General features: G+C 43.2%; 3 protein-coding genes across 5 annotated transcripts in view; 2 read left to right on the top strand and 1 right to left on the bottom strand.

The window, feature by feature from the left end:
* The window catches only part of ext1c (exostoses (multiple) 1c), a 50,709-nt gene extending 41,287 nt beyond the window's left edge, over positions 1–9,422 (top strand). For all 3 annotated transcript variants that reach the window (XM_080837385.1, XM_080837386.1, XM_080837387.1), the window contains exons 3-12: positions 2,434–2,527; positions 4,911–5,018; positions 5,549–5,668; positions 6,232–6,364; positions 6,779–6,897; positions 7,064–7,159; positions 7,363–7,449; positions 7,668–7,828; positions 8,180–8,351; positions 8,763–9,422. In XM_080837385.1, coding sequence (XP_080693511.1) covers positions 2,434–2,527; positions 4,911–5,018; positions 5,549–5,668; positions 6,232–6,364; positions 6,779–6,897; positions 7,064–7,159; positions 7,363–7,449; positions 7,668–7,828; positions 8,180–8,351; positions 8,763–8,948 — 1,276 coding nt within the window. In that variant the 3' untranslated portion in view covers positions 8,949–9,422. The remainder of the gene's footprint in view (positions 1–2,433; positions 2,528–4,910; positions 5,019–5,548; positions 5,669–6,231; positions 6,365–6,778; positions 6,898–7,063; positions 7,160–7,362; positions 7,450–7,667; positions 7,829–8,179; positions 8,352–8,762) is intronic.
* Positions 1–25,219, top strand: part of LOC308364295 (prolyl endopeptidase) — a 202,513-nt gene that overhangs the window by 19,793 nt on the left and 157,501 nt on the right. The gene's annotated exons all lie outside the window — the stretch shown is intronic.
* LOC308363867 (mediator of RNA polymerase II transcription subunit 30) lies at positions 10,317–12,079 on the bottom strand (the record flags this gene model as incomplete). Its single annotated transcript, XM_080836755.1, has 4 exons — positions 10,317–10,409; positions 10,671–10,760; positions 11,593–11,751; positions 11,855–12,079. The coding sequence occupies 4 exons, from the start codon at positions 12,077–12,079 to the stop codon at positions 10,317–10,319; spliced, it is 567 nt and encodes a 188-aa protein (XP_080692881.1).

Genomic DNA, 25,219 nt, shown 5'->3' with positions numbered 1-25,219 from the left:
CACACACACACATGTGTGCTCTCTCACACCCACACACACACACAGACACACAGACACACACACACACACACACAAACACACACACACACGCAGTCAAGTGCTCTTCAAAAAGCAGTCAGTCAGGCTCCAGCTCTTGCCCTGGGTAAACATCACTATAGTAAGCAGAAAAGACGTTTGGAGCCAGACCTCCTCAAGCTCATTTAGCCCATTTGAGAGCAAGATCAAAGTCTTAACCAGCTGCCACTCAGAGCTCGGCTCCGGAGAGCATCCTTATGGGCGCTTCAGTAACGTTCATGCGTCAGCACCATACCAGTGCACTAGAGAGACACGGAGGTGTCACCGGGAGGTGACTAACTGAACACATTATATTTACATTAAGTGCGTTTACGTTAAGTGCTTCTATCACCCCCAGGTTGGGGAGGGAATGTATTATGTGTTTTGTTGTGTTTGTAATGGAGTTAAGTATGTAAATAAAGCATGAGAGCAACCTACAGACCTGTGCAGTTAGCTGCTGATGGGTAAGGTCTCGCCCATTTCAGTTTATCAATGGCCCCGCAGAAAGCTTTCATAACAACACTTGATGTGTTAACCAGTAGCAAAGCAAACGTGCATTGATCGAGGGCAGTGCCAACATTTTATAACCTCTGAGCTAGTTGCTTCATAAATTCTTTTGGATCTGTATTTATTTATTTGTCTGTTTGTTTGTTTGTTTATCTCTGGCTGCCAAAAAAATGCTTGTACCTGTCAATCAGTGCATACCATCACAGCACAACTATGGGCCGTGTGAGGCATCAGCAAAGGTCACATACAAAGGCCTGCTTATGAAGGCACTCTAACTACTGCACAGGTCCCTGAGGAGATGAGGGAGAGGGAAGGGAAAGATGGATGCACAGCTTGTTTACTCTCACACCCCTCGAGTGGCTAAACACGACGCATGCCAGCCTTAAGATAGAGGGGCTTTCATTTGGGGGAATGTTTGCGCCTCTTGTAGGAACTTTCTAGAAGGAGGGAGACGCCACAAAACAGTCTGGCAAAATGGCTGGAGAACATAAGGCTCTTTCAAGGGGGAAATCTTGTGTGTAGATGTTCCCTGCATGCATACACACACACTCACACACACACACACACACACACACACACACATACAGGAAAAAACATACACGGTCAAAAAAAAACGTTAAGGCATATGCACAACTACTCCCACACACAAACATGCTCACAGGCCAAGTTACTTACACACAAACACACACGCACACACGCACACACATACACACACACACACACACACACACACACACACACACACACACACACACACACATGCATGCACACAACTACTCCCATACACAAACATGCTCCCAGGCCAAGTTAAAACCAGAACAAAATGAGGGGGTACAGTAGCAGGGATGCAGGGAAAACACCAAATGACAAAGTCCAGCTCAGCAGCACAGTCCAGTCGGCCAGAACACACACACACATGCGCGCGCACGCACACACACACACACACACACACACACACACACACACACACACACACACACACACACACACACACACACACACACACACACACACACACACACATACAGGTAAAGAAGCAGTTAAAGAAGCAGAGGCACACAAGCAGTCACACACAAGCACACACGCAAACTGAGACACAAACACACAGACCGAGTTACAATTAAAGAAGGAGACACGCACACACGCAAACTGAGGCACACACACACACACATTCAGGCCTGTTACAGTTAAAGAAACACCTACACAAACCCAACACAGACACCAACATACACAGCCACACATGTATAAGCCATACAATCCTGTGGCTAAGGCCCTGGTGACAGTTGAGAGAAGTGTTTGTCTGGTCTATCAGGTCTGTCATAAAATGTATGTGTTCAGTTTTGATGCACACTGTCACTTGGGGCAACAGGTACAACAATAGGTGGAATGTCCCCCCTCTCTCTCTCCCAAGATGACGTGAAATCAAAAACCAAGGTTACACAACAATCACGGGACATTTTACACACTCTCCTGACACCACTGAAGTCTCATAGCAGCAGTAGGGGGGTTTGCACAAAGCATTCACCCATACACACACACACACACACACACACACACGCATACACACACACAACTCTCTGTTCAATCATGGTATCCGCACAAAGGTGGCAGCTCCAGTTTCCTCTGCGTATTCTTAGAAATGGTGAAACGGGTTGCCAGGGACAACAGCTTGAGGAACAAGGGTAGGATGGAGTGGAATCGAAACAGCCCTCAGCAAGCCCCCCACCCCCACCACCACCACCCCCACCACCCCCCACCAGAGCCTTGGTCTTTCTTGGCAGTGAATAATGCTCCTAGTTTTTCTTCCTCTACTCAATCTTTGTCTTTGTTTCTCTCTCACTCTCTCTCTCTCTCTCTGTTCCTCCCTGACAGGTTTGACTACCAGGAGTTGCTCCACAACTCCACGTTCTGTCTGGTTCCTCGAGGCCGGCGGCTGGGATCATTTCGCTTCCTGGAGTCTCTGCAGGTGAAGCCTCTCACACAGCTCACTCCATCTCTCCCTCGCGATCACTCACAGAGTGTCACGATACGCACACACTCACACTTATACGCAGGTGTGCGTACGCATTCGTACACTGTGAACTCTCTGTCTCTTAAGCACATGTATATGCACATGTACACACACTCACACACACACACATACTCAGACACACTTCATAATCCATAAGTGTAAAGTGGGCCTAACCCCTGGAGGGCTGACGGTTTGTCCTTTGCTCAGACACACGTCAGCTCACAGAAAGTGAGAACTCATTGAAATGCAGACCGCTGGCTGTCAATAACTCCTGTGTGTGTGTGTGTGTGTGTGTGTGTGTGTGTGTGTGTGTGTGTGTGTGTGTGTGTCTGTCAGAGACTGGGAGAGAGTGATAGAAAGAAAAAAAGAAAGAAAAAAGTGATTAAGAAAGAGAAGTGAGAGGAGGGGAGTGTGTGTGTGTGTGTGTGTGTGTGTGAGAAAAACCCAGAGACAGACAGAGGGATAACGTGAGAGTGAGTGAGTAAGTGAGTGAGTGAGTGAGTGAGTGAGTGAGAGAGAGAGAGAAAAAAAAGTGTGTGTGAGAGAGAGAAGGACTGGACCGTGTGTAGGTTGGTCAGCGTGTACATGTGTGTGTGTGTGTGGGCGTTCATGGTGGCCGGAAGCGAGTAGTGTCTGAGAAGTGGGCTGCTGCTGCTGATGTGTGCTGAATGGGAAAAGCCACACACACACACACATTCACACATACTGCACAGGCACACAGACACACAGACATACACACACACACACACACACACACACACACACACACACACACACACAGAAGCTTTGGGCCGCCCTGGCAGCCTGTTGCCTTTCCCTCTCTACCTCCCTCACTCACTCCACCTCCTTCTTCTGTCGTTTAACTCTCATTTTCCACCCTTGCTCTCTGTCCCTCTCTTCTCTATTCTCAGCACTCTTCTTTTTATGTCCCGTGTGCGTTTTTTTTTCTTGCTTAGTCCGGCCCTCACTCACTGTGTTTTTTTTTCCCCTCTATATTTTTTCTCAAGTCTTTCATGTCAGCCAACCTCACAAAAGAACTGGCAATTACGAGTGGAAACTTCCGGGACATCCACTGAACCCACCCACCCCTCAGTGTTGCTTAGAAGCACCATGGTGAAGGCCCCTTGTTGCTTCTCCCTTCTTAGTAAACAACCACACACACACACACACACACACACACACACACACACACACACACACACACTCGCATGCACAAACACATCAGTGAGGGGAAGTTGGTGGCAGACTCAGGGGGCAAAGCACTGGGAGTCACCCCTCTCCCTAACTCCCATCTCCGGAAGAGGGAGCTCAGGCGAGCCCCAGGCTGGGTGTGAGCTTTGGAGGCCCGAGCGGCAGTTACCCCAGCATAACCCGCGGGCCAAGCCTGGTAGTCTGCCAACGTGCCCTTCAAAAAGGGCTTGGTTGAAAAAGCAGACACGGATCACTGGAGGGGTAGAGCGTTTGATCTCCGGCTGTAGTTGTGCTGTATTCTCTTGTGATTTAATTATAAAAAATTGGGGGAGTGTGGGGAGGAGAGAAAAAAAAGAGAAGAAACAGACACTTAAAGCTGCTTCGAGACGAACAAGGAATCTTAAAAAAAGTGAATGTAGAACAACATCAAAAACCTGACTAAACAAGTATGGGTGTGGGTGGTGTGGTGTGTGAGTGAGTGTGTGTGTGTGTGTGTGTGTGTGTGTGGGGGGGGGGGTTAGCAGCGTAAACATCAAACTCCACTTCAATAAATCATCCCCTCATCCCTCTGTCTCTCTCTTTCTCTCTCCAGCCATCCTTGGTTGCCTCTACATGCTGGCTCTGGATGTGTAATTAGCGGACTGGGGTCTGTGTATGTGTGACAGCCTCCAAGTTCAACCCTGTGGGAGTGGGCAGAGTGAGTGGCCCTCACTCGAGCAGCTATCCCCAGGGAGAACTCACTCAGTCATACACACACACATACACACACACACACACACACACACTCAAAGATTTTCTTACACACACAAGCACATATAAACTCAGATGCACACAGTCTGATCCCCCCCCCCCCCCCCCCCCCCCCCATTTAGCATATTCTATTTACTCAAGAGGAGAGTTCTGGAAACATCAATGTAACATCTATATTTCAGCGGCAGCTAAAAGAAACTCCTTGGAGATGCTAACCGATTCTGACTCTTTCATCTTATTCTGTCTCTCGCTTTCACCCACTTACCCACTCGAGGTCCCTTTTTTCTCTTCTCCTCATCATCCCTCTCACGCTCCGTCTCGAGGTCTATCTGTGTGTTTTATCTATCGGTGTCTGTCCGTCTCTCTGTCTGACTGGCTGTCTCTCATGTGCCCACAGGCTGCCTGTATCCCAGTGCTACTCAGTAATGGATGGGAACTGCCCTTCTCCGAGGTCATCCAGTGGAATCAGGCGGTCATTGAGGGAGATGAGAGGCTGTTGCTACAGGTAACATGGCACCACGCACCTACCTGGGTCCACTCATGGTGGCCATGGTGATCAGAGGGAGGGGTCTGGGAAACAACGTTTTTTTTTTCTATTTGGTTTGTTTGTTTTTAAAATGGAATGTTTGATAAAGAAAGGGAATGAGAGTGCACATAAGACATCAAGACTTGAATGGAGACTTTTTCGTGGTTATCTCACTTGGCTCTGTGACTTAATGGAATGGGCGAGATAGTGATCCACTACTGCTGGGGAGCAAAGCAGATTCCATATCCAATTACGGACTGCCCCAGACTAATAATGTGGCTCTTTGTGGCAATCAGCTTGCCGGTATGACATTTCAATGGCGCCTTCAATTTTTAAGTAAGACTGTGTCTCAAGCGCTGTCTTAACAACGTACAACAGTTTATTCTAGAAACTGGGTTGTACAACTTTTTTTTATTTCAGCCCTGTTCCCTCACCCATTTGTCTTTCGTGACGTCTTTCGCTCCCGCTCTCCGTCTCTCTCTCTCGCTCACGCTCTCTCTCTCTCCCAGGTGCCGTCCACGGTGCGGGCGGTGGCCATTGAGCGGGTCCTGGCCATGAGGCAGCGCACACAGATGCTGTGGGAGGCCTACTTCTCCACCGTTGACAAAATTGTGCTTACCACCCTGGAGGTACATTTGTGTGTGTGTGTTTGACTTGGCTCACCTGTTCTTGTTGCTTCAGTGTGTGTGTGTGTGTGTGTGTGTGTTCGTGCTCGAATGAGTCTGTGCCTGTGGCTTGACTCAACTCAGCTGCTCCCACTGTTCCAGTGTGTCTTAACTCACCTGTGTGTATGAGTGTGTGTGTCTGTGTGTATGAGTGTGTGTGTGTGTGTGTTCAGCTTGACAGCCTGACTGGTCGACAGGTCCTGGCTCCTCATGGGGTATTAGGCAGTCATTGTTTGGGATGCTAGGAAAGCCAAACGGCATTAGCCCTCACTCAGATGAATGCCCCGAGGTTAATTGTTAAACAAAACATGGATCTTAACTTCAATAAGGACCAATACTGACACCTACTGGCCACTATAGGCAAGTGTTGAGTACTGTACCTCAGAAGCAGACTTGCACAGGGTGGAACATTTTGGACAGCATCAAAGTAACCTGCCAATTTATCAGACAGGCATGGGTCTTAAAAGTTTGTCAGTCTTCTTGTTTGTGAAAAGCGCACTCACTCACTTTCTCTCTCTTTCTCTCAGATCATCAAGGACCGCGTGTTCTCCCACATCTCCAGGAATAAGTTAATGTGGAACTCTTTGCCTGGAGGCCTGCTGGTGCTGCCGGAGTACTCGACCCACCTGGCCCACTACCCCTTCTACTACCTGAACCTAGGTACCGTCCCTGCACTACCCCTATAGGCCATCTATATCCCCCATCCTTGTCAGGGCCCCCAGAGATCCTTGAGCCAATGACTCATCTGCACTCAGACACTCACCCCCTTGGGTGACTCATGCTAGCGGTGTGAGGTTGCTAGGCCAGTGAAGCGGATAGGTGATGTGTGCTAATTACAATTGCCAAGCTCTTTAGTCTGATGGGCATGACAATGACTGAAACGTCATCTTGTGAAAAACAAAAACCTTGTTCTCTTTCTCCTGCCTGCCTCACTCATTCTCTCTCTGTTCTCTCTCTCTCCATCCTTCTTTTTCCCTCTTGTATTCCTTTCCCGTCTCCCTTTTCTTCTCTTTCATCCCCTCCTTCACTCCACCTCACCTTTCCTCCATCTTCTCATGTCTCTGTCTCTCTCAGGGCTCAGCCCCGGTCAGGAGTTCACCGCTGTAATCCACGCCACCTCCCCGCTGGTCTCTCAGTCCCAGCCCATCATGAAGCTGCTGCAGGTGGTGTCCAAATCCAAATACTGCTCTCAGGTACTGCTCACTGCCTCAGCGATGAGCAGTATAAGCCGTGTGCTGACAGAAAAAGGTTACCAACAGTTTAATTTAGACACTGTATGCAGAGCGTTTTTTTCTGGAGTCACCTTTCAAGTGCTTCTTTGTCTGTCTGTCTGTCTGTCTCTCTCCCATATGCTCTTAGATAATCATTATATGGAACAGTGAGAAGCCGCCTCCACATCGAAGCAAATGGCCTCCCATGCCTGTGCCACTTATCATCACAGACGGCAGAAAGAAGGTGAGCCTGCCTGCCCACAGAAGCGGAGCATTAGAGCGCCACTGTGGCTTCTTTCATCCTGACATTTAAGGCACAGCAAATTACGACCGTAATATTCAGCACCATCTTTTTTATTTTGTCCTCCTCATCACAAATAACATTCCTCCATCTGTCTTCTTCCTTTCTCTTTCTCTCTCTGCGTGCCCTTATTTCAACCCCTCCAGACAACTAGCCGCTTCCTGCCACAAGCTGCCATAGAGACGGAGGCGGTGCTTAGTCTGGATGAGGATACTGTGCTGCTCACGAGTGAGGTCAGGCATCTGAAATACTTCATTTATTACTTAATTTACTTCTTACTTCATTTAAAATGATTAATGTATTACTTCAAACGATCACATGGTCTTAATACAGTAACCATTTACGCAGTGATGGTGGAAAACAAACTACTGTCCTCTGGATTCATTCATTCAAGGGTTTACCAGTTTAAACAACTGGTCCCATTAGAAGTTTTTTTGTTTTCTCTTTGCAGGTTAACTTTGCCTTCCATGTCTGGCGCAGTTTCCCAGAGAGGATTGTGGGATACCCTCCCAGGAGCCACTTCTGGGATCCGGCGAAGCAGATTTGGGGCTACACCTCCAAATGGACCAACGAGTACTCCATCGTCCTGACGGGAGCTGCCTTCTATCACAGGTAATGTCTTTACCTTTACACTTTTTACTTACAGTGAAGGCTAGTGAGCCCTCACACATATACACAGAAGTCAAGCTGTTAATGTGATATTCTGACCACAATGCAAATATCCTCCTGACCACAGATAAATCCACAAACTGGTTTATTGCTGTATTCTAGATATAAATATATAGGTTCACTGTCAGCTATGCCAAAAAGAAAACACAATTACTTAAGATTGCATTTTGATCCAGTTGGCTTATATCAGCTCACTTTCAACATTACTGCAACATTACAACTGCTATCTCAGCTACATTCCTCTTTGCAAGTAATTTAAATTCAGTGTCCATCCTCCCTCTCTCCTTTTATCAGGTATTACAATCACCTGTTCTCCCATTACCTGCCTCACTCGCTTCGAGCGCTCGTCGACCGCACCTCCAACTGCGAGGACATCCTCATGAACTTCCTGGTCTCATCTGTCACTCACTTGCCGCCCATTAAAGTGGCCCAGAGGAAGCAGTACAAAGAGCTGCCAAGTCCGCAGGTGAGAGCCGGTGCGGATAGATAGCATCATGCTGCCCGCCACGTGACTGTTGAGCTGGTGCCTGTCTGTCACAGAGCAGACTATCTGATACCTTTAGCCTTTGGGCAAGGGATTAAGGCATGGCTTGGCTTGGCATTTAAATGAGGTGTATCGAGAATGATTCATATTATTGTCTAGCTATACATTATATCAGTGTGTGTGCTTGTGAGGTATTTAAGCAACACTTTGAAACAGTACTTTGAAAAACACACTTTTCTGTTCTGTTGTTCTAAATCCATTCATGTTTGTCTGGGTTTAGATTAAGAGTGGTCATTAACTTGGGTTACCGGGATATGTTTGGAGGCATCACATTGCGCTGAATTTGTGAGCGTTTTCTGATATCCTGGCTTTGTCTTTCTCTCGTTTCTTAAGGGAACGAAGATGGCCCCGTGGGCAAACCCCGAGCACTTTACCCAGAGACAGGAGTGTGTGAACACGTTCGCCAGCTGGTTCGGCTATATGCCTCTGGTGCACTCGCAGTTCCGCCTGGACCCTGTGCTTTTCAAGGACCACGTGTCCGTCCTGCGCAAGAAGTACAAAGACCTGGAACGTGCCTGAGATGGACGACTAGACTGACTGATTGAAGGACAGACAGACAGTTACGGCAGACAGGCAAGAGACGAGAAAAGTCCCCCTCCGCTGGATCGGGACCAATCAGGGGACCAGAACTGCCTTGGGTGGAGGGACCACCCCCACAGGAGTCTGTGAAGGTACAGGATTGGAGGAGAGGAGAGGGGGCGGGGTCACCCTCTCTGTCTTTCGTGCGGTGCATTGGTTCCCCACGCTTGATGGACAGAACTGAGGGTGGGGGAATCGTGCCGGGCTGTGAATGCCCAGATCAGTCCTGCTGCTGCTGCTTTGAACTGAAGGAGAAGAAAAAAAACGATGGTGCGAGTTTTTCCACACGTACACCATATGGACTGGTGCAACAAACTCAAAAGAATGAGGGAGATGAAAGTGGATCCGTAAAGCTGATTTCACCTGAGGTGGTTGTAACTGCAAAGACCAATAAAACATTTCCTAAGTGCATCTATGTCATCTCACCTGGGTTGCCGTCTCTTTACTTTTGATGATTTGAACTGAAGTTTGGGTTATTTCGCATCACCCAATAAATATCTGTATATTTGCAAACACACAAAGCAATATTGAGTACTGAGAGAACTGTTCTACAGTTTATTTAGTAAAAAAGTAGAAAAAAAGTTGAATTGTTCAGTTTCTGTTCACTCAGTTCTTATTGTACAAAACATTTTGTACTGTCTGACAATTTTTATCCTCAAGGTAAACAAAAATGTTGTAAAGACTTGTATCAACTTATGCCAATAATGTAGTCGCAAACTCTTGTTAGCCCTCTCCCTCTCCCACACACACACACACACACACACACACACACACACACACACACACACACACACACACACACACACACACACACACACACACACACACACACACACACACACTCATACTTTAATTTAATAGGCACCTGAGAACATAGCTGCCATATTGAACATGAAGGAAGACCAATCATGCCTTACCACCAAATAAGATCTCCTCTGCGTCATTAAAGGCTTGACTTCTTTGGAACAAATTCAGGTGATGTGTTCACTTAATAAGGTGGAATTTACTCCATATTCAGAACTTGAGGGTGACTGGAAGGTGAACGTGTGCACACCGAGAGTTCTCCTTAATTAAAAAGCAAAAAAAAAAAAAAACACAGGCAAGGTAACACGTCACACACGTGAATAAAGAAACAAAACCAGAGATAAAACGGCCCCGTAGTGCATCAGATTATGTGTTGTAGTGTCTTTAGGCTGCTGGAGGAGCACCAAACGTTTTGAAGTGGAGAGTACAGGGACGTGGCGGGACAGACCGCGTCCCCAAATGGAATGGACGGATCACGGGAGCCAGAACGGGTAGACGGGAGTGTCAACGGAGTGTCAGCATGGCGTTGACGTCCCACAAGAGGTTCCTCAGCTGGTCCATCAGAACCTTCATCTCCTGGTTCTTCTGCTTCACCTTCTGGACGCGGTAAACAGAACACAGAGAGTAAGAGGCCGGCCTGAGTATTCCATTTGAAAGACACAGAGATCGTCATAGATATCGTCACAGCCATGTACCTCATGAGTACAATTCACTCCTATTAAATGAACGCAGAAAAATAAAAAAAATAAAACATTTCCAATCTGTGCACCCTTCCTAGTCGTCGAACAGTTTTTATTTTTTTTAAACGTGCATCTCGAAAGGAATCTTATTAACTGAGACTTCTAAACAAGCGCAAACCTCCAGCATCTCTCGTCTCTCCTGGCTCACAGCGGGACTGCAAGGCTCCACTCGCACAGCGGCCACCTCCTCACCTGCATACGGCACTAACTGCAATGGAGGGGTCAGATTAGCACTTAAAAGCACTGGAGAAATATGGACAGACTGCCACTGAACAGTATAAATAAGTGAGATATCTATAGATATAGATAAGTGAGTGACAGCTGAAGGAGCTACAGATCAGTTGATTGACATTTCTGCTTAATCATCACAGCAGGTCTGACAGTTTGGGTTGAGTATTAAGATATAGTTTTTAACTCTCGATCCTCATGCTGCACTCTGGTCAAAGATGACAGCTTTGAAACTATCGTCTAAAATCCATTTCTTTCATCTTAAACCTCACGAGGATTCACAAAATCCTTCACCCTACCTACTTGAATGGATACAAATAATTATAAGATTTGATTTATTTATAAAAAAATGCTTTGCTGCATTTGTGACTAGGCCTCCAGGGTTGTAATAATTGTTTTATGAGTGAAAATAAATGGTAAAGTAATCAGATCACATTTAATATAGTAATTTGGGTGTTAATATAAGTGTGCACTTTTGTCATACATCACAGCGGTCATTTATGACCCAAGACACAAAAAATGTGGTTAAGTTACAGATTGTATTCTGTGTATTGTATGCATATGTATAATGTGTAATGTTGATTGTTAAATACACAAAATGATCATGATATTTAGGTTTGCACTAGTTGTATTCATGTTAAAATATTTAGTTAATTTCCCTTATTTTTTTATTACAGATAACACCTAACACATAATAACTGTAATCAACAACAAAAAAACACTAACTGGAACCAGTACTAGTGTAACCGCAAACACAACATGATGGTCAAAGGCAGTAAGTTCCTCAGTACACGTACACGAGCTACTCCCACCTCTCCTGGCGCTTCCTGCAAGTCTGTAGTCATTTCCACGCAGCGCTCATACAACAGGCGCAACTTGCGGAACAGCAGGGCAAGCTGTCGCAGGTGCTCCTGCAGTTTGCCAGAGCGATCTTGATACGCGGCTTGACTTTGAGTCACTCCGTTCGGCAGCTAGGTCAGAGAAAAGGGAACGTGCATCATAACAAAAGCCAACGCTTGTTTGCAAACAGGAATGTTGGTTTTGTTAACAGCACTGTTGGTATTGTTAACTTACCTGTGTGGCTCTTGCCAGCTGGAAGACCTCCATGGTACGACTCACAATGTCCTGGACGGTCTCTTGCCCGATTCTACACAAATACACGGGAGAGATTTCTCGCAAGGCACCTTGAGGAGGCATGGGCGGTTGTTGAGCAGTGCCCGAACCCGGGTGCATGTGTGGTTGTTGCTGGGAGGGAATACTGGCCAAACTAGGGCCCTTCTGGGGCAAGGAGGCGGACATCTGTCGGCAAATGAGGGATACCTTAGTCTAGAATTCTGAAATGAATATCTTAAGGAAATGTATGAACGCAAGGCTTGTTATAGTTAGCTGTTCTACCGGCTTACACTTCGAGACATAAAGCCGGCTAATTGTATTGCATGCAATGCAAAAATGAAAACCGGTTACTTATGCAAGCTAGCTATCATTTCACAAGCCGACTGGAATTAAACTGTCACGATTTGCTACAGCTTATTAGCTATGTGAAGAGAAATAAATTAAACACCTGACTAAATATCGTGGTTACATTTCTACTACTAACGTTATTCATTATTAGCTAACATGGGCCGCCTCTGAACAAGCTATTAGCAAGTTGCTAGCTAGCTAACACGGGTTGAATGAATGAAGTTCAGAAGTGCTCACTTTTGTAACTCACAAGGCCTTATCGGGGTTGGTCTTTCCTTAACGAATAAACGTCATGTAGCGAGATTCTTATTAGACGTAGGTCCTGTGTTAAAACAGTACACAAACAAATGGCATATTCTTACAATCTAACACTAGCTAACACCGTTTTCAAACAGAGGTGAAAGTATAGTGGGTTTCTGATGTCATTTCCTCTTTCCCCTTGAAGGCGTCTAGTTCACAGGTTCCACCAGAGGGCGACATACTCAATAAACGTTGACTATGCCAAGACTTGCAAGATGACGACTTGTTGAAGTAAACTTTTTCAGGGTCACTCCATGAAATCGGTGCCTTTTTCGGTTCGGTTTCACAGGCTGTGTAATTATTTTATTTTAGTTTACTTCTTAATATTTGGTTATTGTGTCAACCCTGTCACTGACATAATGCAGTAGCCAATTACATATCAAGTGGAAATATGTGATAGACTACATATGCAACCCGAGATTTACATTAGAGATTATATATTTAAAAAATCAGACGATCAGAAGTGCCTATTTTTCGGAGGCAATCGTATGTTTATTGCAAAAAAATACTTTTAGAAATCATGAAAGAACAGCCCTGTCCCAAATAAAATGTAGCCTATGTAACAGGTAGGCTATAGGCATTTAATGGCCATTTGAACTGTCATTTTTAACATTTTCACCAAATATTAATGGTGAAAGGGTTGAAGGCATGGAAACAGTATAACAGGGTTGTCAGGAAGCACATTCCACTGTGTAGAGTGTACATCTTTGTCCAAACAATACTGTGAAGTTTTGCCCCCAAAGTAACACTAGCACTTGATGGGAGTTGTATTAGTGTCAGTGTACTAATTATTTCTCAATTGTAATTGTTTCTCAATAAGACTTAATGACATTCTACTTCCATCTGTGAAAGTGGATTAAAATATAGATACCATTACACTGAAAGTGTGACAGAAGCTCACATTTAAAGTAACACATTTATCTGCTGTTGTTATATTATCATAGATTGTTTCTTAAAGACGTAAAAGCCACCAATTTAATTTAAATACCCTTCTATATGCTATAAAGTTAAGTCCAAATAGCAGATTATTTTTTTCAAATCATGTACAAGTAAAAAGGAGGCCTACAAAATAAGAAGGTAATGTATGCATTTGATATCTTTCCTTTTCACAGCTGTTTGCGTGAATATAAGCAACAATTCATGCCTGACTTCATATTTATCTTCTGGCAGGAGAGAAAGAAATCTGAAATCTTTTAAACTATTAGTTGGTAAAGGTATCCATCAAAGTAATAAAGGGCCTTTTGACACTTTATAGGAACAAAATATAGAGCTAGTAACCACGTACAAAAATATCCTTGACATGGCTTTTGAAGACAACACAACGCTACCTCAGAATAATAAGGTTCTATCTGCGTTCAGGTCAGTTTTGAGATATTGAGGTTTAAAGTTTTAGCATTGCATTTACCAAAACTGACAAATGGGGCACATTTTTCAGAATAAAACACTCAAATTTTTTTTTTTTTTTTTAAACACCTTAAATAATGTTCATAAATTATGCCAGAATAGGAATATGTAAATAACTCAATTTTGACAAAAATGTCAGATAGAACCTTATTATTCTAGGGTAGCGACAAATAAAAATTACGGATTATATACTTGATGGTTCCTTCAATGTCAATGTCAAGTTCAGCAATGCCATTTTAAGTTATTAGGATAATAATGCCTAAACAACGATATGCCTTAGCCATAACATTAGACCATGGATCGGCATTAACACGTTTCTTACCTATTTCCAGGTAGCCTATCTATTATGTATGTATATTTTTTTAATTTTCTATCCTACTCTTCTGTTAACTCTACAAACATCAAGGTCAAACTCTCTTTCTCTCTCTCTCTCCCTCTCCCTCTCTTTCTCTCGCTCTCTGACTCATCAAGCACACTGATAATTACCCTTTAGCAAGCAAAACTTGACAGGTACTGTCATGTTCTTAAACATTATACAACTATATAATAAGATGGGATAATTTCAGGAATGAATCCAATTCAATGCATTCCAACATACAATACATTTTGTATCCCTTCATGCTAGGGAGTCTGAACTTTCTAACCTGTAGAACACCATTTATAGCCAAAGCTCACCCATACACTCATAACCAATGCAAAACCTCTCCTGAGGTCTTCAAAGCTCTATTTGCATCAGCTCTGTAGTTCCACCCACACAGGACCCTTGCTGCACATTTGTGATTCATAAGCATCAGATAAGGCCTCAAGCAGCTTTAAATGAAGTTACATGTAAAACAAAATGAACAGATTTGTGTCATCACCCAGGAGGAATACCGAGGAGTCATTTCAAGGCCAGCGTTTTTGAAAATGGCATTTAAGCTCTGCCAGATTCAGTTGTGGGAGTAACAAGAATATCTTCAGGTGAAATGGAAGGTTTTCACAACCATTTCTTGTGTTATAGCCAGGTTTCCTGATGATTTAGGTGCTATGATTCCATGTTTAATATTTTAAAATAGATAGTCCCTCCTGTCCTATCATTAAAGAGGATCTATTATGCTTGTCCATTTTCTCCCTTCCCTTTAGTGTGTTATACAGCTTTTTGTGCATGTAAACAGTCTCCAAACTTACAAAGCCCTTAGTCCACGCCAGAGGGTCTAACTTTTTCCCACACAGAAATCACTTTTCTCAGCTGCCTCAAATGCCTTGTTTGAATTCCAGCCCTTTTCCTTTGCTACAAGATGACACAAACTCATAACACAATCCTTATTGCCCACCTAGCTGACCAATCAGAACGCACTGGGCTCATTGGGAGTGGGACTTAAAGACACAGGATCTCTAACAGAGCGTTTCACACAGAGGGTGAATAGAGTTGCACAGTAATTGAAAAAGAATATGTTTTTGAAGCATGTAAATCTATTGTATTAGATCCCCAAACTACAATTATGAACACTGAAAATTAGCATAGGTCCTCTTTAATACGACATCAATGATGGAACACTTGCGCTACCGACAAAAAAGGGGTACTTATTTATTCACATTAATTTGTATATCACCATTAATAGTGCAATTGTTTCCATTCCATATTACTGCGCAGCGAATGGAAAGGCAAGGCTGTGTATTCATATAGCGCATTTCATACCCAGTGTTCCATCTGGCTGTTGCGTTGCTTCAAGGGTTGCGTGGCAACGATTTATTTAGGAACTATATTTTTTAGTGGCGGAAGAATGACGGTTTATCATTAAACTATTGTTTCTTAAATTGAATTGTCTTTATTTGTGGAACCATATCAAATATGTGTAGTAGTTTTAGAAAAGCAATAAGCCCCGCGAGTCCGTGGTTTGCGCTGATTTTAGAACAGGTCAGGGGGTTTAATGGCACTCCGCTTCGTGTTGTGCCTAACAACTCCCCTTACCTGTTCTAAAACCAGCGCAAACCACGGCCTCTTGGGGCTTATTGCTTAATTTTACAACGGCATGGAACGCGATTTAGCCAATCACAATCAAGGATGGGAACAATCACTTTTAGAAGATTAATTTAGTGCCGGTAGGGAATGTCACAAGGGCTAAGGAGATAGCTGGAAAAGGTTGTTATATAGTGGAAATTATGGATCAGCGCATTCAAAAGAAAACACATTATGTTGCCTAACTGAACTTTGAACTAACATATTAATAGAGTGTATAATGTCAACACCTCTCCCTCTCTCCCAATGCAGCACACAGCTGCACAGTAGCCATTAAGGCATTAGGACTGAGCCATGCACGGCTTATCTCAATGCAATAAAAGCGCTCTGTTCCAGGAACTATGCCTTATGTGATACAACACAAGATAAGTAACCTCTCACAAAGCTTCCATTTCATTCAGTCGCGTGCCTGATCTGGAACCAGTACAAAATGTTACAGGAAAGACCAGGACAAAAAAAAAAAAGAAATACGTCGTGTCCCTGTTGGTGTCAGAGAGCCCTTGAAGCTGTTCCAGCCCAGACACCCATGGGAGGCAATTGGCTGCTGTCAATCATCCATCAAGCCCAGAGCCAATCAAATGAAATCCAACTACTTTTCCCTTGGTCTTTAAAACATTTTGAGGAACATGCCAAGACAAATACATATTTAAATGTTTGGTTATGATGTTTTGACCTTGTTGCCAAGGTTATCATTACAACTAAGATGACGCACAAACTTTTAAAGGCATAAATCTTAGTACCTGGCACTCCACTATACATGGGTTTCTCGGCTACGTCATCACTGGTTGCGTGCAAGATAACGTTGAAGTGGATGAGAAAGCTGTGGAGGAAGGCAACATGACAGGGAGTTGTTGTGTGGTGAACTGCTCTAACAGAGTTGGTAAGATGTTCAGTATACCTAGGAGGAAGCATCCGTTTGCCAGGAAAAATAAAATATCAAATCAAATATAGAAAAAGGCTCAACAATGTACAAGGTTACTTTTGGGAATATATTGAGGGTGTGTGCAAGCAATCATGGCAACAGAATAAGGAACGGTAGGCTAAATAAGTAATAAACAATACATTTAAACTGGGCTTTCTGTATTAATTTGTATTAGGGTAGATGGCTTTCTGCCGCGGATTTGCGCGCGCAGCCTTCAATGTTTGTATACAAGAAACCCATGTATAACCAGGCCACTAGCATCCACTACCTTGGACATTTGATATGGAAAACATTGGGATACCTACTTATAATGTAAAATGGGGTGTCATTTAATTATTTATCTAATAACTTCAGACAGTGGATTTAGGGCCATTTCAAAAGAACATCATGTCATATAATTCTGACCTGAGCTGGTATTCAAAAAAGAAGCTATTTTGCATATATTGTAAGAATTCTTCTGTAAGAATATTCTGTGAGTGACTAATTTAGGAAATACAGTGGACCGGGACAGTTTGCTACTGTACACTGTGCTCTCATAGACAGACTCAAGGGAGAGGGAGGGATAAATGGATGAGCACATAGATACAACAAGAACATACTGAATGTAACTACTATGACTGAGCTCCTTTTGATAGATGAGAGAAAATCTGCGTCAGAGATTTTTACCGCATCCATTAACGAGACTGCTGAAAGGGAAAACAGGAAAGGAGGAAAGCTGTTCACGAAATGTACTACCACTAAAAAAGTTTTGCATGTTGGCAAAAGTCATATATTTTGCATTTGCATGATCCTGAGTGGAGAATTGCCTCAGAAATGTGTATTTTCAAATGCAGGCTTCTCAATGTACAGCACAAGGTGAATTGAATGTTATAGATTTCACAGTACTGAAGTAAAATACTTGGTTACAAGACAGACTCTATAAGGTAAATAACTCTCTGTGAATGCTGTGAAATTTGGTGATGACTTCATTCCTGTACATTTGGGCATCCTTATCTAATCTCCTAACGCACATTTAAAGACTTGCCATTTCCCTGCCAGCTTCAGATGCATGTACATTTCCTGGTTTGAAAGTAAAGGCTTGACTAGATTTTTGATTAGATTTTTGCTTTAGTTATCCACTGAACCAATCCACCAACAGGCACACGTGTAAAGAGTCGGATATCTCACCTGTTTTGGCCGTTCAAATGCAGGAAGCAGCAGGATATACACATACTTGAAGGCACAGGGGAATCTGTAAGAACATGAAAGAGTACCACTCATATCAATCCACTCAAATAGGACTGACATCAATCAGTGACAAACAAAGGCACCTGGCTCAGTTTGAAAATCATTCACTGATAATCAGTCCTAAAATAAGTGGAATAACCTCATCATTATCTCATCCCTTTAGCAGACACACACTCTTGTCGTCTTTTCTTTCTCACTTCTCCCCATCCCACTGTCCCACGGCTCCTGACTTGGGCCTGTAGTCTCTCCATATCTGGCGTGCTTTTTAAAGTGGGCCCCGGTCTGTGTACTGAGGACCAATGGTGAGCCCTGGCAGGGCTCCAGGTTGGCGTGATAATTACAAGTTAGATATGCCCTCATCTGTGTGACAGCGTGACTTTTGGGGAGCCGCTATAAAAAGCAAAGGAGAGGGCCGGGCCCCACCACAGAGAGGCAAAGCTAGAAAGAGGGCGAAGAACAAATTATAGAAATAGAAAGGAGGAGGAAAGATACAGAAGGGACCCAGGGAAATAAAAAAATTGTGGGGAAAACAACAAAATAACAACAAAGTAAAAAAAAAGAAAACTATTTAGAGGAAAAGGAAGGGACCAAGCAACAAAACAGAAAGGACAAAATCGAGGAGGAGAACTTTGGAGACCTTTGTGGTGAGCCATCGGGTGAAAGCATGAGGTACTTAGTTGGCTGCACCTGTCTGTTCCTGCTCGTCATAGAGGTAGGTTGATTCATCGCGCCACTCACAGCATCTTACACTGACATGCTTTTAAAATGAACGATGGAGGGCTTTCGAGAGCAGCTATTTTCTCCAATGAAATCCGGTGAAATATTTAAACGTCTGGTGATAATGGATGCTCACCAACAAAGGGATTCCATTTACAAGGGAAAACTGTTTTATTCATTCCCATTGACCATGTTAATTTTAGAATCTAAACTGCTGTATTATGACAAAACAACCTACCAAAATGGTAGATGATGATCTATAGTGCCAAAGGGCTGAAAGACATCACACACAAAACATTTGTTACTTCATGCAGTGCTTTCCAAACCTACCAGTGGCATGGCAGAATCCTTGCCAAGATTTCACAATTTAGGGTTCAGTGAGTGTTAACCCTTCTGTAGCATGGGAGAAAATGTCTTCAGTTTACTTTGGGTGTGCCCTTTATGGAAGCGTCAACATGGGGAGACTTTTTGTAATGATTTATAAGGTTCCATGCTACTGCAGCTAACAAACACCTGTTCTCTTGAACAGGTTCTGTTGTTGTGTAGACACATTCAAATTAGTTACAGTGTGATAGACACAGATACAGACACACAAAGGTAGTCATCATCATGCCTAACACTCAATAACTGTATTGACTGTTTACATTAATAAAACATTTCTAATGGCTTCTATACAGAATTGATAGATTATCAATGCATGTTTTGGACCTTATGCTGTTGACTGTAAAGTATACCTAATATTAAGGGTAAAACAAATATTGTTTTCATTTTTGTTTGCTGGACTTCTTCAAATGCAATGTGCTTGTATGCTTTGCTGAGCAATAAAGCGTTTCAACCCCAAACCAATCATTCAAATAGAGCAAGCTCATTAAGTCATGACCTTCAGACAGAGATTTAACTATATAACTGTGTAATTAGCTATATAGTGGAAAACTAGTGCCTGATCGTATATTTGTATGTGTATATATAACAATACATCCATGCAGTCATATAAAAAATATGTATTATGAAAACTGCTCATATATGTTGTTATAAACCCGAAAATCCAAACCCCACTCTACAAGAATTTCAAGTTCACCCCTTTACACTTGCATGACAAGAAACGTGGAGACCAGCCTCGAGATTAATATCTCCTCAAACAAAGTACACAGATCGCAGGCCGAGATGAAAAGCAGGAGGAGAGGTGAGAGAGAACACTTACATAACCTGTAGCTGGCTGGGAGTGGTTAGGCACCCACTCCAGGATATGCAAAACTGCTCTGCCGCCGAAAGCCAAACAAGACAGGGGCGACCTTTCATAACCTCTCCAAACCCACAGTGGCTTGAGGCAGAGAAACTGTGGGGGTGGCATCGAAAGGACGTGAGGTCAACTCTTCTAAGGTCGCACCTCCGATAGCGATCTCTCTGACTCGTCTGATTCGTTTCACAATGGCTCAGTGTCACTAATAATTTCTATAACCATTGATCTATATGGTCTATAACCATTGATCCACACAGATGTCTCTGTGAAGTAATTTAATACATGTTTTCATGTCTCTTGCTTTTTCTTGTAGTGCACACTCAGTAGAAACAACGTCACTGCTGCAGGTGTGGGTGGCAACACAACCGTCGGATATGGAAATGGCAGCCTGACAACGGGCCTGAGAGTGAGTACCGCCCAGCCCAGGAATGTCAGCCCCCCAATGAATGGCACAGGAAACAGCTCCAGCAACTCAACCAATGGGAATGGATCTGGCACTATGACGACCACAGCTCGAACCACCACGACAACCTGCCGTGTCAACAACCCCAACCCTGGCAACGCCAACCCAACCACCACCAGGACCACCCACAATGCATCAGGCACAATCATCAATGTCACCTCCGGCCCTGCCTACCAGCCCTCGGTTCTGCCGCACCTCACCCACGGCAGGCCTGGAGCAACACAGCCTTATAAAGGGGGCACTGCATCCTTGCTGGCTTTCCCAAGTGCAGTTCTTGGTGCTCTCCTTTTTGTGGCGCTTTGCAATCACTAGCCCACATCAGTGGTGTGTTCAAGGCAAGCTGCCCAAGACTCACTGACACTCTGCCGCTGACTGTCTGTCTAACACCTTGATCAACTCGCAGTGTCCAATATTAAATGACTCCACTTACTTATCTACTTTCAACAAGATTTCTTGATAGAAAAATCTGTAGCTTTTAATGCTGATGGATATTAAGGTTTTTTCATTAATACCAATTGGATCTACATGTGTCCAGTGGCTGGTTGATATTGACATTCTTTTGTCAACCTAGGTGAACATTATATAGGCTATGTTATATTTGTGTTTGTAACATAGGTTCTTTTCTAAACATGTGGCGGTACGTTTTAAATTTGTCCGGTAAAATAAATTATTTCTGGACGGAAACCAAGCGGATGCCCTGGCATGTACCAAGGCAGCCTTGACAGACAAACAGATAAAACAATGATGTGTTCTTGTTTAACAGATCACTGAGTTTTAACTTGTAAAAGATGCACCTAGACAGCTGACCGGGAATAATGAAGACGCCAAACTCCTCAAGATAACACTTTATCTTCATTTTGTGTGTTTTACTTTGTTGAATAAAATGAAACCTGAAGTAAAAGATAAAAAAAATAATGCATGTGTTTTGTGTGCCTGCCATAGAAATAATCCAGTGACAATTAATTACTGAATATGGTAAATACCCAAATACAGTGGCATCAGTTGGAGCGTTCATCTTAAGGTTTTGAATCCCCTGGAATGTTTTTGTTTACTGATACCCCAAATGTGAAGGACCCTGATTTCTGAAGATATGCACCATTTGGTTTAACTGAGGTATTTAATTTATTCCAGTATCTATTTGAATAACCAACAGAAATGTGACTGTGATCATCTGACTGGACCAGTCATGAGTGCAAGTGCCCACTATTTAACTGCAACATAAACTTATTTATTATTATTATTATTATTTGTATTATTATTATTATTAATAATAATAATAATAATAACTTAAATTATTCCACCCCTGAGGCTCATTAATCCTGGCTCTTCAGAGCTTCAGTTTCATTGGGTTTGTTTTTCTTTTCAGTAAGAAATGATTCATTGAATGCAACATAGAAGGGGGCTTACAACATACTGTTGAGCCCCAACACCCAAAATCACGGCAAACAAAAGTGATGGGTGATTCTGGTTCTTCTGTTCATGTACAGAGGAACCAGAGTCTGCAATCACTTTTGTTTGTAGACACATATTAGATGTCGGAGGAATTTGTCTTTAGAAAATGTGTTGCTCAGAATGTCTAAAACACTTGCCAATTGACATTAGGTCTTACTTTTATGTGTGGCAATTATAATGTTGACCACGGTTATCTGTGAGAAAATGAAAAGGTGTTCCTACTGAGCAAACATTCAATGCAGCACAGTGTACGTACAACACAGACTGGACACTGATGCTTTCATATCTTTGACTTTCTAAAGCTTATCTCTTGGTACCACCATTTAAATATCATATCCCTGTTGTTAATGCTAACACTTAACTTCAGAGCGTCTTGCTTTCGTTGAATGTGAATTACTCCATGACGTGGTTTTTGTCTTGGCTGAGTCATAATAATTTGCAAAGTATAGGCCTACTGTCAAGCATAGGACCAACTATTACTCTGCACGTCACCACAGGCCAGAGCAGTAAAGTAGCATCTGGACAAGCTCAGAGCAAATGTTTACTTTACCATCAGACCTCAGGTAGGCAAATACTGTTTGCTTGAATCTCTCAGCCATCAGCTGCTGGATACTACCGATGATGTAACACAGGGCTACCCAGTGTCTGTAATTTTCAGCTTTCAGTCAGTGCCAAGAGACAGTGGTCCAAATAACACTATGCTGTGCCCCTATATTAACACAGTATGACAGCAATGAGAATGAGCGTACATGTTTGCGTTTTATGTTTCTTCGGTTCATTTGGAAATTTATAATATGGATTTTTGGAATTTTGGCATGCCTTTATTTGACAGGATAGTGGAGGACGGACAAGCAAGAGGTGGGAGAGAGATGGGGAGTATGACTGAGAAATGACCCAGGCAGAATTCAAAATCAGGTATTCAGGGGCACTTGTGTGTGTGTTGCACGTCACTGTCACTGCCACTGCATCATGTATTAAAACTGTTACTATCTCCACTGGGATAAAGCATTTCATTTTTTTTTTATTTAACGATATTTTACAGAGCCTTTCACAGAACTTGCTTTTGCTTTAACTTGCTTTTGCTGAAAGCAAGATGATGGTCAACCTCGTAGGGGTTAAGGGCCAAGCATTAACAAACCCTGATGGGGGAGTCCTTTTTGTCAAATTCAGCTAGTTGTTCCTGATGTGCCACAACCTGACCGTTCTGTGGGTGCACTCCAAAAATCCTTGTGTCCATGCACAATCATGTGAAACGTGGCTGCCAAGGCAAGCTGGCAAGGCAGACATTTCATACTGAGAGACAATTCAATGTGTTTTACATAAATAAAAGCAAAAGGAAAATTAGGACAAAGTGCTGAAAAGTGCCAAAACATAAAGTATCACACACAAATACATACATTCACGCACGCACGCACGCACGCACGCACGCACGCGCTGAGTTGAGTGAAAACAACGTTCTCAATGATGTTAGCTACAAAAGGAAGATGAGGCTGGTCTGTAGTTGTTTACAGTAACACAAAGGCACTCTCAGAGTTTTTTTTTTTTTTAAGAGTGGCTTAAAGGCAAAAGTGCCTGATAGCAGTGAGCCCTTACCTGTTTGCTTCAATTCTGCAGAATTAAAAGACAGATGCCAGTTCATCAAGACAACATGTATTTCCCGGAATCACAATGCCTCTGATCCGATGCTGCATTCCTATTGATTTGTTAGTATATGTAGGTCGTAGCAGCAGTCACATTGTGAGATTCTGAATTTCTGACACTTTCAGAATTTCGTCCTAGGACAACTTTGAACCACTGTTTTGGAGCAACATATCTTTCACATTGGTCATCTTTCACCTTTGACAGCCCAAAATCAAACAGTGAATAGTGAGCATTAAAGAAATGTAGCTGTCTAGCTCTACATAACACAATTAAAAACTACAAAGACTTTGTCTATAGAGGTCATAGTGGATTTGAGGCTCTGTAGTGAAGTAGTTTTTTTCCATTTTTCTCCATTGAGTTTTACCATTCTCCATGTCGCTTTCTGTTTCCTCAATGTTTTCCTGACTTTTACCAGGGCACCATACAGGATACTGATATTTTCAAGTTAGAGTTATCCAGGAGGACATCAGCTGTCTCTGCACTCATGGTTGATGCATAGCGGTTGCCTCCATACACTGATTGTGAGTACAGTCATTTGTGTACCTTTTCCTAATGGAAACAGTGCTTATTTGAACATGTGATCATTGAATCAATGAAGACACAGAAATGTCCTTAACCATAACAGATGAAATGTCAAGACCTTTGGAAGTTAGGATAAATAAAGGTTTCGATCAATAGAAATAACTGACAGTAGCTCAGCCAAGTCATCAACAGGACTTGTGTAGTGTGGAGGTCTGTAAATGGTTAAAATAAAAATTTGAGAGCACCCGTCATTATGAAACTAAGGTATTCAACATCAATAAAATTACCAAGTGTTATCTCCCGGCACTGGAATGCATCTTTCAATAAAGCACTCCTCCTTCTTTCTTGCCAGTTTGGCACGTCTTCATACAGCAGAAATGTACTGGTGCTGCAGCACTGGTGCCTTCTGATAACCAGGTCTTAGTGAGAAGCTGAAGATCAAAACTTTAGGATATTATGTCATTACTGGGGGGGCAGCCGTGGCCTTAGGGTTTCTGGCTGGAAACCGTAGGGAGGCCGGTTTCGATCCCCGACCGGTAGGAAAAATGTGGGCGGGGGAAGTGGTAAACTACTGCTCTCCCATGCCCACATCCACGGCTGAAGTGCCCTTGAGCAAGGCACCTAACCCCAATCACTGCTCCCCGGGCGCAGCCAAAGGCAGCTCACTGCTCCAGGTTAGTGTGCTTCACTGTGTGCTTCACTGTGTGTATCACTACCCTGGATGGGCAAAATGCAGAGATAGAATTCAGGGTGTGTGTGTGTCACTATCTCTGCCATAAACAAAGTCACTAGTCACTAGGGCTCATTTCATTTTCATTCATTTCATTAACAAAAAAATATTTGTTGGCTAGAGATGTAATATAAAAAAGAGCTTGACTTGTAGAGATAGTAGTCTGCAGTTGATGTGATACAGGTAACAGACTAGACTAGTTTACTCAATAAGCTGAATGCACTTGACTCCTTCCATTTCATATTAACCCTGGAATAAAGAACATTCTAGGCATACTGGGTCGCGGCATGTTCTCAGAACAACTGTGAGTATCACCTCATCCCTGAACACATCACATAATCCCAGAAATGTTTTGTGCACT

This window comes from Sprattus sprattus (assembly GCF_963457725.1).
Source record: "Sprattus sprattus genome assembly, chromosome: 4".
Lineage (NCBI taxonomy): Eukaryota > Metazoa > Chordata > Actinopteri > Clupeiformes > Clupeidae > Sprattus > Sprattus sprattus.
Note: the sequence above shows the minus strand (reverse complement) of the source record. Positions and strands in the feature narration are given on the sequence as shown.